At 42.5% G+C, this 19,308-nt stretch overlaps 1 protein-coding gene across 1 annotated transcript; it reads right to left on the bottom strand.

Annotated features, from left to right (window-relative positions):
- Window positions 1-5,038: 5,038 nt before the first annotated feature.
- LOC123737055 (globoside alpha-1,3-N-acetylgalactosaminyltransferase 1-like) lies at window positions 5,039-18,960 on the bottom strand. Its single transcript, XM_082963355.1, has 4 exons — window positions 18,942-18,960; window positions 17,747-18,302; window positions 7,501-7,635; window positions 5,039-6,103 (listed from the first exon to the last, which is right to left on the bottom strand). The coding sequence occupies exons 1-4, from the start codon at window positions 18,958-18,960 to the stop codon at window positions 5,413-5,415; spliced, it is 1,401 nt and encodes a 466-aa protein (XP_082819481.1). The 3' UTR covers window positions 5,039-5,412.
- Between the last annotated feature and the right edge of the window lie 348 nt (window positions 18,961-19,308).

The following is a 19,308-nucleotide window of genomic DNA, read 5'->3' as shown; positions in this document are numbered from 1 at the left end:
CCAGAGCAGCGAACAGTTTTGCCTGGGCTGAGCGGGAACTGTGCTTCCTCAGAGGTAGGGGGGCCAGCAGGCCAGAGGTGGATGAACGCAGTGCCCTTGTTTGGGTGTAGGGCCTGATCAGAGCCTGAAGTTATGGAGGTGCCGTTCCCTTCACAGCTCCGTAGGCAATCACCATGGTCTTGTAGCGGATGCGAGCTTCAACTGGAAGCCAGTGGAGAGAGCGGAGGAGCGGGGTGACGTGAGAGAACTTGGGAAGGTTGAACACCAGATGGGCTGCGGCGTTCTGGATGAGTTGTAGGGGTTTAATGGCACAGGCAGGGAGCCCAGCCAACAGCGAGTTGCAGTAATCCAGACGGGAGATGACAAGTGCCTGCGCCGCTTCCTGTGTGAGGCAGGGTCGTACTCTGCGAATGTTGTAGAGCATGAACCTACAGGATCGGGTCACCGCCTTGATGTTAGTGGAGAACGACAGGGTGTTTTCCAGGATCACGCCAAGGTTCTTAGCACTCTGGGAGGAGGACACAAGGGAGTTGTCAACCGTGATGGCGAGATCATGGAACGGGCAGTCCTTCCCCGGGAGGAAGAGCAGCTCCGTCTTGCCGAGGTTCAGCTTGAGCTGGTGATCCGTCATCCACACTGATATGTCTGACAGACATGCAGAGATGTGATTCGCCGCCTGGTTATCAGAAGGGGGAAAGGAGAAGATTAATTGTGTGTCGTCTGCATAGCAATGATAGGATAGACCATGTGAGGATATGACAGAGCCAAGTGACTTGGTGTATAGCGAGAATAGGAGAGGGCCTAGAACAGAGCCCTGGGGGACACCAGTGGTGAGAGCGCATGGTGCGGAGACAGATTCTCGCCACGCCACCTGGTAGGAGCGACCTGTCAGGTAGGACGCAATCCAAGCGTGGGCCGCGCCGGAGATGCCCAACTCGGAGAGGGTGGAGAGGAGGATCTGATGGTTCACAGTATCAAAGGCAGCAGATAGGTCTAGAAGGATGAGAGCAGAGGAGAGAGAGTTAGCTTTAGCAGTGCGGAGAGCCTCCGTGACACAGAGAAGAGCAGTCTCAGTTGAATGCCCAGTCTTGAAACCTGACTGATTAGGATCAAGAAGGTCATTCTGAGAGAGATAGCAGGAGAGCTGGCCAAGAACGGCATGTTCAAGAGTTTTGGAGAGAAAAGAAAGAAGGGATACTGGTCTGTAGTTGTTGACATCGGAGGGATCGACTGTAGGTTTTTTCAGAAGGGGTGCAACTCTCGCTCTCTTGAAGACGGAAGGGACGTAGCCAGCGGTCAAGGATGAGTTGAGCGAGGTGAGGAAGGGGAGAAGGTCTCCGGAAATGGTCTGGAGAAGAGAGGAGGGGATAGGGTCAAGTGGGCAGGTTGTTGGGCGGCCGGCCGTCACAAGACGCGAGATTTCATCTGGAGAGAGAGGGGAGAAAGAGGTCAAAGCACAGGGTAGGGCAGTGTGAGCAGGACAAGCAGTGTCGTTTGACTTAGCAAACGAGGATCGGATATCGTCAACCTTCTTTTCAAAATGGTTGACGAAGTCATCCGCAGAGAGGGAGGAGGGGGGGGGGGGAGGGGGAGGAGGATTCAGGAGGGAGGAGAAGGTAGCAAAGAGCTTCCTAGGGTTAGAGGCAGATGCTTGGAATTTAGAGTGGTAGAAAGTGGCTTTAGCAGCAGAGACAGAAGAGGAGAATGTTGAGAGGAGGGAGTGAAAGGATGCCAGGTCCGCAGGGAGGCGAGTTTTCCTCCATTTCCGCTCGGCTGCCCGGAGCCCTGTTCTGTGAGCTCGTAGTGAGTCGTCGAGCCACGGAGCAGGAGGGGAGGACCGAGCCGGCCTGGAGGATAGGGGACAGAGAAAATCAAAGGATGCAGAAAGGGAGGAGAGGAGGGTTGAGGAGGCAGAATCAGGAGATTGTTGGAGAAGGTTTGAGCAGAGGGAAGAGATGATAGGATGGAAGAGGAGAGAGTAGCGGGAGAGAGAGAGCGAAGGTTTGGACGGCGCAATACCATCCGAGTAGGGGCAGAGTGAGAAGTGTTGGATGAGAGCAAGAGGGAAAAGGATACAAGGTAGTGGTCGGAGATTTGGAGGGGAGTTGCAATGAGATTAGTGGAAGAACAGCATCTAGTAAAGATGAGGTCAAGCGTATTGCCTGCCTTGTGAGTAGGGGGGGAAGGTGAGAGGGTGAGGTCAAAAGAGGAGAGGAGTGGAAAGAAGGAGGCAGAGAGGAATGAGTCAAAGGTAGACGTGGGGAGGTTAAAGTCACCCAGAACTGTGAGAGGTGAGCCATCCTCAGGAAAGGAACTTATCAAGGCGTCAAGCTCATTGATGAACTCTCCAAGGGAACCTGGAGGGCGATAAATGATAAGGATGTTAAGATTACATTATAAGCATTACTCATCTCATATGTATATACTGTATTCTATTCTTGCCGCTGGGTCATTGCTCATCCATATTTTTATATGTGTATATATTCTTATTCCATTCCTTTACTTAGATTTGTGTGTATTAGGTAGTTGTTGTGGAATTGTTATATTACTTGTTAGATATTGCTGCACTGTCGCAACTAAAAGCACAAGCATTTTGCTACACTCGCATTAACATCTGCTAACCATGTGTATGCGTTTGATTTGATGTGTACCTTTTCAAAATATATGCTTATGTATCTGTACTAAGGCAAACATATCTTAAAACCAGTTTTTTCTTTGTCATTATGCGGTATTATGTGAAGATTGATGAGGGGGAAAAAACGATTTAAATCCTTTTTAGAATAAGTCTGTAACGTAACAAAATGTGGAAAAAGTCAAGGGGTCTGCATACTTTCCAATGCACTATATATAGTGTATTTGTATTTATTATAGATCTCCATTAGTTCCTATCAAGGCAGCAGCTACTCTTCCTGGGGTTTATTATGGATCCCCATTAGTTCCTGCCAAGGCAGCAGCTACTCTTCCTGGGGTTTATTATGGATCCCCATTAGTTCCTGCCAAGGCAGCAGCTTTTATTATGGATCCCCATTAGTTCCTGCCAAGGCAGCAGCTACTCTTCCTGGGGTTTATTATGGATCCCAGTTAGTTGCTGCCAAGGAAGCAGCTACTCTTCCTGGGGTTTATTATGGATCCCCATTAGTTCCTGCCAGGGCAGCAGCTACTCTTCCTGGGGTTTATTATGGATCCCCATTAGTTGCTGCCAAGGCAGCGGCTACTCTTCCTGGGGTTTATTATGGATTCCCATTAGTTGCTGCCAAGGAAGCAGCTACTCTTCCTGGGGTTTATTATGGATCCCCATTAGTTCCTGCCAAGGCAGCAGCTACTCTTCCTGGGGTTTATTATGGATCCCCATTAGTTCTTGCCAAGGCAGCAGCTACTCTTCCTGGGGTTTATTATGGATCCCCATTAGTTGCTGCCAAGGAAGCGGCTACTCTTCCTGGGGTTTATTATGGATCCCCATTAGTTCCTGCCAAGGCAGCAGCTACTCTTCCTGGGGTTTATTATGGATCCCCATTAGTTCCTGCCAAGGCAGCGGCTACTCTTCCTGGGGTTTATTATGGATCCCCATTAGTTCCTGCCAAGGCAGCAGCTACTCTTCCTGGGGTTTATTATGGATCCCCATTAGTTGCTGCCAAGGCAGCAACTACGCTTCCTGGGGTCCAGCAAATTTCAGGCAGTTTATACAATTTCAAAAACATTACCACAAAATCCATTATGTACATGTGTGTATAGTGCATATGCTAACGAGTGTGTGTGTATGCATGTGTCTGTGCCTATGTTTGTGTTGCTTCACAGTCCCCACTGTTCCATATGGTGTTTGTTTTTCTGTTTTTTAAATCTAATTTTACTGCTTCCATTAGTTACTTGATGTGGAATGTAGTCATGGCTCTATTTAGTACTGTGTGCCTTCCATAGTCTGTTCTGGACTTGGGGACTGTGAAGAGACCTCTTGTGGCAAGTCGTGTGGGGTATACATGGGTGTCCGAGCTGTGAGCCAGTACTTCAAACAGACAGCTCGGCGCATTCAACATGTCAATACCTCTCATAAATACAAGCAGTGACAAAGTCAATCTCTCCTCCACTTTGAGCCAGGAGAGATTGACATGCATATTAGTAATATTAGCTCTCTGTGTACATCCAAGGGCCAGCCATGCTGCCCTGTTCTGAACGAATTGCAATTTTCCTAAGTCCTTTTTTGTGGCACCTGACCATAAGACTGAACAGTAGTCCAGGTACAACACAACTAGAGCCTGTAGGACCTGCCTTGATGATAGTGCTGTTAAAACTACTTCAGGATTGGTGGGTCCCCTGAGGGATGTTTGAGCTAACGTAGGCTAATGTGATTAGCATGAGGTTGTAATTAACAAGAACATTTCCCAGGACACAGACATATCTGATATTGGCAGAAAGCTTAAATTCTTGTTAATCTAACTGCGCTGTCCAATTTACAGAAGCTATTACAGTGAAATAATACCATGCTATTGTTTGAGAAGACTGCACAGTTTTGAACATAGTTATTAATAAACACATTAGGCACATTTGGGCAGTCTTGATACAAAATTTCAACATATGCAATGGTTCATTGGATCAGACTAAAACTTTGCACATACACTGCTGCCATCTAGTGGGCAATATCTAAATTGCGCCTGGGCTGGAATAATACATTATGGCCTTTCTCTTGCATTTCAAAGATGACGGTACCAAAAAAATACAAAAAAATGTTGTTGTTTTTTTCTTTGTATTATCTTTTACCAGATCTAATGTGTTATATTCTCCTACATTCCTTTCACATTTCCACAAACTTCAGTGTTTCCTTTCAAATGGTACCAAGAGTATGCATATCCTTGCTTCATTTTAGGCTAAAATTTAAAAAGGGGCGGATCCTTAAGAGGTTTTAATCATACACCTCATATCCTTGTCAAAGGGGAAAAGTTGTTTTTAGTTAGGTGATAGAAAATATAACATGTAGGGAAATACACAAACATTCTGAAAGTGGTTAAATATTTATTTCAAGAAAAATACACAATCGTAATATTTTTAAAAATATATATATTTATTGAGATTGTTCCCAGTAATCAACATACACAGTAGATAGGCTACAGAATACAGGATGAAAAAGGTAATGAAAAAACAAATATTTTCTTATAAGGGAAGAACGTTTTTATCCCAAAACTACAACAAACTAACTGATACAATTTAAAATAATAGTTTTATGGCAGAAAATGAGTGGCGCCAGGCAGCTGTACAGATACCCAATGTCACCTTTTATGCCTTTCCCTAACCTTAACCCAAACCTCAGTGAAACTATACCTGAACTTAACCTTAACCTAACATTAACCATAATCAATTAATTTCAAGCACTATGCCTAAATTACGTTTTTCTTCTGCCGGTCGAATATCCACTTCCAAGTCCTATTCATTGGGACGAATTTCAGCATAGTTTTTAACGATGGAAGAGAAGCGAATGACTTTGACCTCATTGGTTTTGGTCTTCTTGTCATCCCACTGGTACTCTGGAGACAACAGCTTGCTGGGCTTGTTGTAAAGCAGGTACCTGTTGAGGTGACTCTCCTCCTGCCAGGCAGCCTCGATGGAATTCCTCGCGTCCTCTTCAAGCTGGTTCCGACATACCTTTGTTAGTGTGTACACATCCTCCACGGACCCTCCGAACACAGCCCCGGCGTAGTAGTAGTCTCCCTCATCCATGGGGATGTAGGCTGTCGAGGCTGGGCGCCGTTCGGATGTGAAGTGGTCACGGGTCTGCTGGTAAAACCATGGGTGAATCACAGCAACCAGCCTGCCCAGAGACTCGGCCCCCCAGCGAGCGTGGAACTTGCTGTCCACGTCCAGACAGAAGATGTAGTCGGCCTCCCTGCTGATCTGACGTTCGATGGCTGTCTGGATGATCTCCATCCTCCGGGCTGATATCTCCTGCCAGCGGTTTGAACCTGGGACCTGGATCACACTCAAATGTCTCCCCTGGGACAGGTTCACTGATGGAACATCATCGGGACGATCAGTGAAAACGTAGTAGCGCACGTTGAAGTCGACCATGAAGTGCTTCTCTGCTGTCTCCAGGAAATCTTGGAGAAAGCGGACGTATCTGTCAGAATTTAAAGACACACAGGTAACTGACAAAATATAGGAAACATCAACATAAAGGGTACTTAATAAGAGAGTTGGGCCACCACCAGCAGCCTTGGGCCACCACGAGCCACCTTGGGCCACCACGAGCAACCTTGGGCCACCACCACCAGCCACCTTGGGCCCCACCAGCAACCTTGGGCCACCACGAGCCACCTTTGGCCACCACCAGCCACCTTTGACCACCACCAGCCACCTTGGGCCACCACCACCAGCAACCTTGGGCCACCACCAGCAACCTTGGGCCACCACGAGCCACCTTTGGCCACCACCAGCCACCTTTGGCCACAACCAGCCACATTGGGCCGCCACAACCAGCCACCTGGGGCCGCCACCACCAGCCACCTGGGGCCACCACCAGCCACCTGGGGCCACCACCAGCCACCAACAGCCACCAGAACAGCTCTAATGCACCTTGGCAAAGATTCTACAAGTGTCTGAAACTCTATCGGAGGGATAATTTGGTGTTTTGTTGATGGTGGTGGAAACACTATCTCAGGCTCATTTGGATTGAGATCTGGTGACTGGCATATGGTTTACATCGTTTTCATGCTCATCAAACCCTTAGGTGACTACTTGTGCCCTGTAAATGGGGGCATTGTTGATCTGGGGGCATAGCCATGGTAGCAAAAAGAATGACTGAAATAATGGTCAGCCCAGCCTTTTTATACATGACCGTTAGCATAATGGGATGTTCATTGCTTAATTAACTCAGAAACCACACCTGTGTGGAAGCACCTGCATTCAATATACTTTGTATCCCTCATTTACTAGTGTTTTCCACTATTTTGTCAGTTACCTGTACATAACATAAGGGTTTAAGGTGCCTTGCTCAAGTGCACAATGGCAGTAACAGGCTCCTGCGATTCTGATGCCAGAAACCCTCTGTAACTGTATGGTCATTCTCATAGGACTGTATAGGACATACTCAACCGTTTCTGAACAGAAATTACAGTCTACCAGGAAATAAACAAAGTAGTACAGTTATTCAAATCTTAGCCAAGCTGTGAATCATGACATCATGATATTGTATTACCTGCCATGTGACATTAGCTGGTTATGTCCTCATACACTGAGTGGTTTTTTGTTGTCTTGCCCATTCACCATCGGAATGTGTTGAGGCTTAACAATCCTTCTTTAACCTGTCTCCTCTCCTTCGTCTACACTGATCGAAGTGGATTTAACAAGTGACATCAATAAGGGATCATAGCTTTCACCTGGATTCACCTAGTCAGTCTGTTATGGAGAAAGCACGTGTTCATAATGTTTGTACACTCGGTGTAGTTTCAGTGTTGTAAAAATATTGATAGTTTAATTTCCCTTTTGAATATTTGGGAAAAGTTGTAGGCTACTCACTTTCCAACGGCAAACACTGTTGTTGCTATGGTGAGGTTCATGGACTTGTAGATTATGTCGACGAGGTCAGGGTCAAAGGTTCCTTCCCAGACGATGGGTGCCAACCATGGGGTGACTGCCACCACATCAGTACGACTAAAGAAACAGAACAAGATCAAGCCTGACTGTGTTGTTCTGATTATGATCTCAATGTTTACAGATATACAGACCAAACCTGACTGTGTTGTACTGATTATGATCTCAATGTTTACAGATATACAGATCAAGCCTGACTGTGTTGTACTGATTATGATCTCAATGTTTACAGATATACAGATCAAACCTGACTGTGTTGTACTGATTATGATCTCAATGTTTACAGATATACAGATCAAGCCTGACTGTGTTGTACTGATTATGATCTCAATGTTTACAGATATACAGATCAAGCCTGACTGTGTTGTACTGATTATGATCTCAATGTTTACAGATATACAGATCAAGCCTGACTGTGTGGTACTGATTATGATATCAATATTTACAGATATACAGATCAAGCCTGACTGTGTGGTACTGATTATGATATCAATATTTACAGATATACAGATCAAGCCTGACTGTGTGGTACTGATTATGATCTCAATGTTTACAGATATACAGATCAAGCTGGAATGTGTGGTACTGATTATGATCTCAATGTTTACAGATATACAGATCAAGCTGGAATGTGTGGTACTGATTATGATCTCAATGTTTACAGATATACAGATCAAGCTGGAATGTGTTGTACTGATTATGATCTCAATAGTTTTTCAAATAAAGGCCCATGAAAATATGTGTGGTATACTAGGCTACACGCTGATGTGGAAGTTAACAATGATAAGTAACTAACATAAGATAACACTACTCACCCCACCAAGACACTGGGCTGCTTGTACAATAGCCTGGGAGAACAAAACGTAATTCATTAGTTAATGAAGATATGGGCTGATGTTATTGCTCTCTCAAAAAAAGGTGCTAGTACCAAAAAGGGGTTTTAACTTCACTGTAAGGGAAACCTTTTTTGGGCTGTGGAGAACCTTTTTTATATTGGTACTTTGGATAATCCTTTATATAAAAACAAAATAAGCTGCGGACAGTTCTAGCAGGAAAACAAGGTGGAGAGTGGAAGAATAGGATTGGAGTCAATCTAGTTTGCTTTAAAAAATAATTTATCCACGTGGTTTCACCCATGGATGGATGTAAACATGAGGTTTGTGGAGAACTGATTTGGGGGGTGGGTAATTAGGTAGGGGTGTGTCCTCCAGTGGCTGTGGGCTCAAGTTATGTTAATTAAGACAAAATTCGAGGTTGTCTATGATTGATGTCGGTTTTCGCTTTGTCATTATGGGGTATTGTGTGTCGATTGATGAGACAAAGAATTACTCAATCCATTTAAAATAAGGCTGTAACGTAACAAAATGTGGAAAAAGGGAAGGGGTCTGAATACTTTCCAAATACACCGTAGATAAGAGCTAGCTACCATGGAAAGGAAAATATGTGCATATTTGTGGAAAAAGCACCCTAATTAACTCAATAGTCCTACTGCAGTTTACCTATTTCCTCATGGCCTACACCTACCAGCGTGTTTATTTTTTAATTATATGAGCAAAAAATATTCCATTTTATTTGGAACGGCAAGTTAGTCAAAATTAAACGGGCCTATTTATATAATGAATATGAATTCGGAGGGCAGAAATGATTAAATATTAAAGCATTAGACCTCTCACTAAAGGCTTCAGTCACACAAGTTATATTTAAATCCAAACTGGTTCTCTGGCAGATTAGTAAGAATGTCTCACCCCATGTTCAAGAATGGCCTTTTTTCCTTTGTTCAGATTACAACCTCTCACTTTCAGTTATTTGAAAATGATATCAGTGCATGTCAGTGCAAAAACTGATAATGAAAATGACAGTGCATGTCAGAGCAAAAACCAAGCCACGAGGTGGAAGGAATTGTCCGTTGAGCTCCGAGACAGGATTGTGTCGAGGAACAGATGTGGGAAAGTCCCCAAGAACACAGCGGCCTCCATCATTCTTAAATGGAAGAAGTTTGGAACCACCAAGACTCTTCGTAGAGCTGGCCGCCTGGCCAAACTAAGCATTCGGGGGAGAAAAGCCTTGATCAGGGACTTGACCAAGAACCCAATGGTCACTCTGAAAGAGCTCCAGAGTTCCTCTGTGGAGATGGCAGAATCTTCTAGAAGGACAGCCATCTCTGCAGCACTGCACCAATCAGGCCTTTATGGTAGAGTGGCCAGACGGAAGCAACGACTCAGTAAAATGCACATGACAGCCCACTTGGAGTTTTCCACAAGGCACCTAAAGGACTCTGGCCATGAGAAACAAGATTCTCTGTTCTGATGAAACCAAGACTGAACTCTTTGGCCTGAATGCCAAGTGTTACGTCTGGAGGAAACCTGGCACCATCCCTACGGTGAAGTGTGGTGGCAGCATCATGTTGTGGGGATATTTTAGAGGAAAGGACTGGGATACTAGTCAGCATCGAGGGGAAGATGAACGGAGCAAAGAACAGATCTTTGATGAAAACTGGGATGCTGGCCTTCTAGGCAGAGTTCCTCAGTCCAGTGTCTGTGTTCTTTTGCCCATCTTTTCTTTTTATTGGCCAGTCTAAGATACGGCTTTTTCTTTGCAACTCTGCCTAGAAGGACAGCATCCTGGAGTCTCCTCTTCACTGTTGACGTTGAGACTGGTGTTTTGCGGTTACTAATTAATGAAGCTGCCAGTTGAGGACTTGTGAGTCGTCTGTTTCTCAAACTAGACACTAATGTACTTGTCCTCTTGCTCAGTTGTGCACCGGGGCCTCCCACTCCTCTTTCTATTCTGGTTCGAGCCAGTTTGCGCTGTTCTGTGAAGGGAGTAGTACACAGCATTGTACGAGATCTTCAGTTTCTTGGCAATTTCTCACATTTAATAGCCTTAATTTCTCAGAACAGGAATAGACTGACGAGTTTCAGAAGAAAGTTATTTGTTTCTGGCCATTTTGAGCCTGTAATCGAACCCACAAATGCTGATGCTCCAGATACTCAACTAGTCTAAACAAGGCCAGATGTATTGCTTCTTTAAATCAGCACAACAGTTTTCAGCTGTGCTAATATAATTGGAAAAAGGTTTTCTAATGATCAATTAGCCTTTTAAAATGAAACTTGGATTAGCTAACACAATATGCCATTGGAACACAGGAGTGATGGTTGCTGATAATGGGCCTCTGTACGCCTATGTAGATATTCCATAAACAATCAGCCATTTCCAGCTACAATAGTCATTTACATCAATAACAATGTCTACACTGCATTTCTGATCAATTTGATGTTCTTTTAATGGACAAAAAAATGTGCTTTTCTTTCAAAAACAAGGACATTTCTGAGTGACCCCAAACTTTTGAATGGTAGTGTCTTTCAACAGTAAGTAAATCCATGTTGAGAACTTATGACCCAGGAAAAGTTTTTTTGTCGTCAGTTAAAACGGATTCTTCTGGTTTTAAGTCAGATGTGAAGTTTACATTCTGTCCTTTGTTTGCAAATGCTGTTTCTCTATCTGGTCATGTCTCCCTTAACCCAGTCTTAGGGGCTCTTAAAGGGACAGACACCCATTTAACATGAACATCACATCCCTCCTAACTTCTCAAAGACAAAACCATTTGGACATTTGTTCAACAGCAGCAATAATAATAATAATAATAATAATAATAATTTAATGGTGCACACACCAGTCAGAGTGATACAGAGCGAGCTGGCTACACTGATGAACTCTCATTTTGCTATTGAGTCATCATGACTTCAATACTACAGATGCGTCAGGTAAATGAAGTGCTATTTGCATGTTATTTAACCTTTATTTAACAAGGCAAGTCAGTTAAGAACAAGTTCTTATTTACAATGACAGCCTAGGAACATTGGGTTAACTGCCTTGTTCAGGGGCAGGATGATAGACTTTTACCTTGTCAGCTCAGGGATTCAATCTAGCAACCTTTCAGTTACTGGTCCAACGCTCTAACCACTAGGCTACCTGCCACCCCTAAATGTCATGGGATGTGATGTCATTTGCTCCATTGTTGAAATGTGTGGCCTATTTTTTGAGGGTGTTGCCAAGGAATGAGTGTGGCTATAAACATCCTTATCACAAGCTCTACAAACCACGTTGGCTTGCCAACTTCAACTGTGGTTTCCTCTCTGATTCCCACAGCATTTCCTGCAGGGCTGTATTCTATTGAATGTGTTTGAAACAGAGACTTAGATTAACATTGTATAATGTTACTGGCCCCATTATGGTGTCTGTGAGAGCACAGGCAATGCCATTGAGGCCATCTCCATTCTGTAGTATTACATTTTGTTCTCCTACTACTTCTATGAGTTGGTAAACAAACTAGAAAGGGTGCACACTGCCCCCTGAAGGGAGTTGTCTGAACAGGTATAAAGACAAGGATGGTGATTTACTGCCCCCTGGAGGGTGTTGTCTGAACAGGTATAAAGACAAGGATGGTGATTTACTGCTCCCTGGAGGGAGTTGTCTGAACAGGTATAAAGACAAGGATGGTGATTTACTGCCCCCTGGAGGGTGTTGTCTGACCAGGTATAAAGACAAGGATGGTGATTTTACTGCCCTCTGGAGGGTGTTGTCTGAACAGGTATAAAGACAAGGATGGTGATTTACTGCTACCTGAAGGGAGTTGTCTGAACAGGTATAAAGACAAGGATTGTGATTTACTGCCCCCTGGAGGGAGTTGTCTGAACAGGTATAAAGACAAGGATGGTAATTTACTGCCCCCTGGAGGGAGTTGTCTGAACAGGTATAAAGACAAGGATGGTGATTTACTGCCCCCTGGAGGGTGTTGTCTGAACAGGTATAAAGACAAGGATTGTGATTTACTGCCCCCTGGAGGGTGTTGTCTGAACAGGTATAAAGACAAGGATTGTGATTTACTGCCCTCTGGAGGGTGTTGTCTGAACAGGTATAAAGACAAGGATGGTGATTTACTGCCCCCTGGAGGGTGTTGTCTGACCAGGTATAAAGACAAGGATGGTTATTTACTGCTACCTGCAGTTATGGTATGTTTCCTCACCAGTATAATTCATTGGCTGATCCCTCCTGGTGACCTGGATGGAGTTGTGTTCCTTCCTTAAACTTTCAGATGCATGTAATTGTACCACCGCTCTCAACGCCTGTGTGGTGCACCGACACAATCTCATGAGTCTGATCGTTCCATGTTGTAGCCCCTCCCACCTCATTATAATTGACTTTGTTTGACTTCCGGCTTGTCGCGAAGAATCACTTCCTCAGGGAGGGAGGAGATGTTTCTAACAATGGATCAAATTGTTCAAATTAGTCAATCACATTTACAGAATGTAAACGCTACAGCAAATCATTGGTGAGAAAAATGGAGGAAATAATATAAACTACTTTTTCCACATAGCATTAGAACTACTAGCTGACGCTGGCTAGCTAGCTTCTTTTCATTGAAATAGCATGGCTGGTTAGCTAGCTAGCAATAGTCTTCTGTCTAGCCTCTAACTAATGGTTGTTACCTTGTGGAACATAATAGTTCTTTGTACTTGTAATTTGGTTGAGACTAACATTAGTTTAGAAAGTCATTGTTTACTTTGTGTATATTTGTTGTGTATTTGGTTGGCTTTTCCAGTTAGGAAGCTGAGATGTATTTGCTCAAGTTAGCTATCTTAGCTATTAGCTAATGTTTTAGTAGAACAGTCTCGCTCCATGCAGAATCTAGACAATGGAGAATAAGATCTTAAAAAGTTATTTTGCTGTCCCCATAGGATAACTTTCTGAAGAACCCTTTTGGTTCCAAGTAGAAACATTTTGGGTTCCATGTAGAACCCTTTCCACAGAGTGTTCCACATGGAACCTAAAATGGTCCTACCTGGAACCAAAAAGGGTTATACTATGGGGACAGCTGAAGAATCCTTTTGGAACCCTTCTTTCTAAGAGTGTATCTAGTTGTTGTTCTGATGGAACGTCCATATGACAGCCACAACATGATGATCATGTATTCAAGCATCTGAAGTGGAGGACAAAAGCCTGCTTTGAATGAGCAAGCTAGAACAATAACAACTAGCTATATCAGATAAACATGTTCAGGAAAAGCAGGGAGAGGGCAAGCTAGTAGTAGTAACATTATTTGAAACCTCACATGCTCATAATATGTATCTGTGTTATATTTAAGCAATACGGCAGCTCAGGGGTTTGTTGTGTATGAAGAATATACCACGGCTAAGGGCTGTTCTTAGGCACGACACAACGTGGAGTGCCTGGATACAGCCCTTAGCCGTGGTATATTGGCCATGGATGAAGGAGGGGGAGGAAAACGGACAGCTTCTTTCTACCACACTAAGTCATACAATGTTTACTTCATGAATAATTGTTAAATCAGAAATAAATACAGAATTATTTAAGTTTATTCTGTTTCTAATGTTTTTTATGCTGGATGTGAGTAATTTAGCAGGTCTATAGTATAATGTATTGTTTTGAAACATTTATTAAATATCTATTCAGTCAAATCATTTATTTTATATTTGTGAAAATAATGTGTGTTTTGTGCTGTTACTTTTTACATACTGAAACAGTCTCATTAGTTCTGAGCTAGACTGATCGAGGAAATGTCTACTGTAAATGTCTACTACCCTTTTTAAAATGTTGAATGAAATCAGCAGCGTTTTATAGTAGTTTGTTGCTACTGTCTAGTGAGGAAGTGGGCAATATGGAATACATTGGAGGAGGAAGGGAGAGTTAATGAGAAATCACAACTTGGACAACGTCAAGGAATGAGTAGGTAAATGTACATCCTATCAAAAGAAACGGTGCATAGGTAGCCTTAAGATAACATTAGATATGTGCATGTTATGTACTGGACAGACGGCTAGCCAGCTATTCTCAAAACATTGGATTACCAACTTGAGTGGTGACGTCTCAGTTTGCAGCACATTGTCACATGGACGTAGTTATACACTGAACAAAAATATAAATGCATCATGTAAAGTGTTGGTCTCATGTTTTATGACCTGAAATAAAAGATGGCTGACATTTTCCATGTGCACAAAAAGCTTATTTCTCTCAAATGTTGCACCCTGGTCCCTCCTCAAGCTGCCTCCTTAACAGTTTATAAATTCATTTTTAGAAAACATTTTAATTCAGCCTTTGTGGTTTGGAGAGTATAAGGATGGTGATTGCTTTAATTTATATATCAAACAAATGGGGTTTTGGAAAAGTAGGTACTATTCTCATCTGTGGATGGGAAGTGTCATACTTATTCATGGATTTAGTGCTTGATACTTCAGACAAGGAAAAATGATGGATAGCTAATTAAAATAAGAAAATATCTTTATGAATTATGAAGCCTTTATGTGCTTTTTTCTGATACATAAATAATTTTAAAAAATCACAAAATGTGACGTTAGCTACCAAATAAATTGTGTTCGGCAATTATCCAAAAACCACTTCAAAATCGCCATTCCTTACCCAACAGACTGAACAGGTGTAATGAACCCGTGTAAAAATGCCCATAACATGCGTTCTAGTCACCTGTACATGAACACTGAACAGGTGTAATGAACACTGAACAGGTGTGCATTTACCTTAGGATGCTTTTTTACTCTTTTAGTTATACAATTGTTATTTTTGTTGTTTTTTTATTCTCTTATGATTCTAGTGTAGTAAGTATTTCTGTTTTTATTTTCATTGTTTTTTCCTATGAAGTGCATTGGGTTTCATTCATGTCTGAAATGTGCTATATAAATAAAGCCTGATTTGATGTATTACTCTGTTCCAGAATAGATTGCCTTTGGAATGACCCAGGTTCTTCCTCCTCTGCAGATTCCTTAACAGTTTATTAATTCCTTTGTAGAAACAATATTTTCATCCAGGCTTTGTGTCTTGGAAAGGGAAGTGACTATTAATTCATGAATCTAATGATCAAACACATGGGGTTTTAGAAAAGTAGGTATTTTAGTCAAAACACCCCCATCTAGTGGAGGTATTGTGTCTCTAGAATGAGTAGGAAATCACTGTTCAAGACGAATGCTGGAAGAACATATTGTTTCTATAAAATAATGAATAAACGATGGAAGGGATTTGTTTTCACATGGGCTTATAGAAAAAATTCTATACATCAAATTTTTACAGAATGTTGATGTATAGAAATTGAAAAAGATAAACTGCATTTGTGGCATTGAGCTCTAGAATGGATTTTGTTTGTCATCACAGGAAGTCTGTGGAGCGTCAGTCAGTGTCAGTTTGACCCTTTTCTGATATCAATGACAACAGAATTAGATTTTATTGGTCACAGTAAAACAAAAAAAATATACATTCTGAATTAACACAATAAAAATAGCATTAAAAAAACACAATTAGAGCCAAATATGGATTACACAATGATTGAAGACACAGTATGCATCCCAGATGAGTACATGGCCCAGAGAGACAAATTTCACACATTTTCCAACTTTGGTGTGGCAAAGTCTAATGACAATTTTCATTAAGGTCCATGTCTGTGGGTTATGTTTTGGTATGACAACCACTTGTAGGAGGTAGCTAAATGTGGTTATCACTGGCATTGGTAATTTGAACCAACAGGAATGAGGATATGCAATGTAATTTTGTATTATCAGGGAACAATATTTTCAAAATAAGGCAATTGATACGTTATTAACTTGAGATATGAAACAATGTATAAAATAATTGGAATGTTAACGACATCTCTATGGATCCACTTTGGGGGGGGGTGAAAGGTCATAACTGTATGCATTTTGCGGTATATTGATGAGACAAAATGGGCAGCTCTGGGATGTGCTTTATTATCACATCGTACCATAGATGATAACTACAACAAACTTCCCACAGAACAAGGAGACCCATTGGAAAAGATTCACAGAGGCATCATAGATTTAATAAAAAAATCAGTCACAACAGCCTATTTTCAAGTTGGCCACCATTAATTTCAATGTGGAGGAACTGAATAGATTTTTCAGGGCATAGATTAACCTTTTTTGGATCGAACCCTTTTTTTCCAATTTTCGCCTAAAATGCAATACCCAAATCTAACTGCCTGTAGCTCAGTACCTGAAGCAATGATATGCATATTCTTGATACCGTTTGAAAGGAAACACTTTGAAGTTTGTGGAAATGTGTAATTAACGTAGGAGAATATAACACATTAGATCTGGTAAAATATAAGATGATACAAAGAAAAAACATATTTGAAATGCAACAGAAAGGCCATTCTATCACTTAGGAGTGTAGGCACAATATAGATTATGGCCACTAGATGGCAGCAGTGTATGTGCAAAGTTTTAGACTGATTCGATGATCCATTGCATTTCTGTTCAAAATGTTGTATCAAGACTGCCCAAATGTGCCTAGTTGGTTTATTAATAAATGTACAAGTTCATAACTGTGCACTCTCTTCAAACAATAGCATGGTATTATTTCACTGTAATAGCTACTGTAAATTGGACAGTGCAGTTAGATTAACAATAATGTAATATTTCTGCCCATATCAGATATGTCTATGTCCTGGGATATTTTCTAATCACATTAGCCTACGTTAGCTCAACCGTCCCGCCGGGGACCCACCGATCCTGTAAATAATTGGTGTAATAAGACTAATAAAGACTGAAAGTGTGTGTTACTGTGAGGAAAATTATAAAAGATGTCCCAGTATATGTATTTAGGATAATATTACCACAGCGTTTGCTAAATTACTCAAATGTAAATGAAATAATGGTAGAAATATGACAAAATGACGAAAATAACATCAGATTAAGATGGGCTTAGGAGATCTTATACATTTGCTTCTTTGCTTGAGATAATATCAGTCATTGATAATTAAATAAATAATAAATTAAAGGTCAAATAAATTTCACATGACCTTTATCAATTATGAAGCCTTTCTGTGCTTAATGTGCATAAATGCTTTAAAAAAAATCACAAAATGTAACGTTAGCCGATGAAGATTATCTCATAGAACAAAACGTAGAACATTTCCTAAGCCTGTATTTAACAAATAAGTATTTTTCGGCAATAACAAAAACGCCATGTATTACCCCATAGGCTGTCGAACGAACCATGGTGGAGTTAGTGCCTACAAAAAATACGCCATTAATATTTATCTTTATCGCTGGAACAGGGAGCTGGCCGGAATGAAGTGGCTACGGCCGTGGTTCGGACCCCCTGTCCGGGGAATGGCTTCGGCTACCTGGGTTGGCCCCAGCCCTCTCTGGGTGAATTTAGTAGCACCCCCTGGTGGCCTCGGGCAGGGGCCGGGCCCTCTCTCCAGCGGTCGCCCGCCTCCCTGGGTTTGTCCATCCCTCTCTGGCCCTCTCCCACATCTGCCTGGTGCAGGGAACTGGCTGGATGTAGTGGCACCGGCTGTAGTGGCCGTGGGTGGGTTGTCACCCCTCTCTGGGTGTTGGCCCCCCTCTCCCTGGGTTGGCCCCATCCCTCTATGGCCCCCTGTTGGGAGCTAGGTGGATGTAGTGGGTCCCCCTGGTGGCCCTGGGCGGGGGTCGGCCCCCCTCCCTGGGTCTTCCTCAGATCTCTGGCCCTCTCCCCCCATATCCCTGGGGAAGAGAGCAGGGTGGTTGTATTGGCGCCCCCTGGTTCCTGTGGGCGGGGATTGGTCCCCTTCTCTCGGGGACGGCCCCCCCTCACTTGTTCGACCTCAGCCCTCTCCCCATATCTCCCTGGTGCAGGGAGCTGGCAGGATGTACTGGTGCCCCCTGGTTGCCGTGAGCGGAGGTAGGTACCCCTCTCTGGGGGTGAACAGGTGTAATGAATGTGTGTAATGAACACTGAACAGGTGTAATAAACGCTTAACAGGTGTAATGAACACTGAACAAGTGTAATAAACGCTTAACAGGTGTAATGAACACTGAACAGGTGTAATAAACGCTTAACAGGTGTAATGAACACTGAACAGGTGTAATGAACACTGAACAGGTGTAATGAACACTGAACAGGTGTAATAAACGCTTAACAGGTGTAATGAACACTGAACAGGTGCAATGAACACTGAACAGGTGTAATAAACACTGAACAGGTGTAATGAACACTGAACAGGTGTAATGAACACTGAACAGGTGTAATGAACACTGAACAGGTGCAATGAACACTGAACAGGTGTAATGAACACTGAACAGGTGCAATGAACACTGAACAGGTGTAATGAACGCTGAACAGGTGCAATGAACACTGAACAGGTATAATGAACACTGAACAGGTGTAATGAACACTGAACAGGTGCAATGAACACTGAACAGGTGTAATGAACTGTTGAAATGAATGAAATAAATGAATTTACTCATTAACATGTTTTTACAAATAATTATATCCAACTATCACCTGTCCTGGAGAGAGAGAGAGAGAGAGAGAGAGGGAGAGAGGTTTCTAACTATCCTCGCTCCTCACCATGTAAATCTGACAGGAGAAAACATCCGGTTTCTAACTATCCTCACTGATCTATTCATTTAAGAACAGGTTTACATCGAAACCATAATGTTAGCCAAATTGTTTAGATTGTAAATCCAGGAAATAATTAAAGACAGAATTTGAGGAAGACGTGATAAGGACAACTATACTCTAATTGTTTAAAATCTGTGGATCCAACATGAATATAAAACATGAACACAGGAAAAATACAACAGTTTATACAATGGAGAATTCAAATATTGGCCAAGTGCCAGTCGGGCAACCTTAGCTTTTTCTGATTGGTCAATTCTTAGAAGCAATACCATCTGTTTATTGGCTAGCCAGAGCAAT

Source organism: Salmo salar, chromosome 17 (assembly GCF_965601325.2).
Source record: "Salmo salar chromosome 17, fSalSal1, whole genome shotgun sequence".
NCBI lineage: Eukaryota > Metazoa > Chordata > Actinopteri > Salmoniformes > Salmonidae > Salmo > Salmo salar.
This window is presented reverse-complemented; position numbering and strand designations above follow the sequence as displayed.

Bases quoted from the DNA above. Each gene is read 5' to 3' on its own strand.
- LOC123737055 (XM_082963355.1), bottom strand. The intron at 7,636-17,746 runs GTAGCCGAAGCC...CTGTTTCTTTAG, and splicing joins GAGGGCTGGGGCCAACCCAG to TCGTACTGATGTGGTGGCAG. The intron at 6,104-7,500 runs GTGAGTAGCCTA...AAATTCTGACAG, and splicing joins ACAGTGTTTGCCGTTGGAAA to ATACGTCCGCTTTCTCCAAG.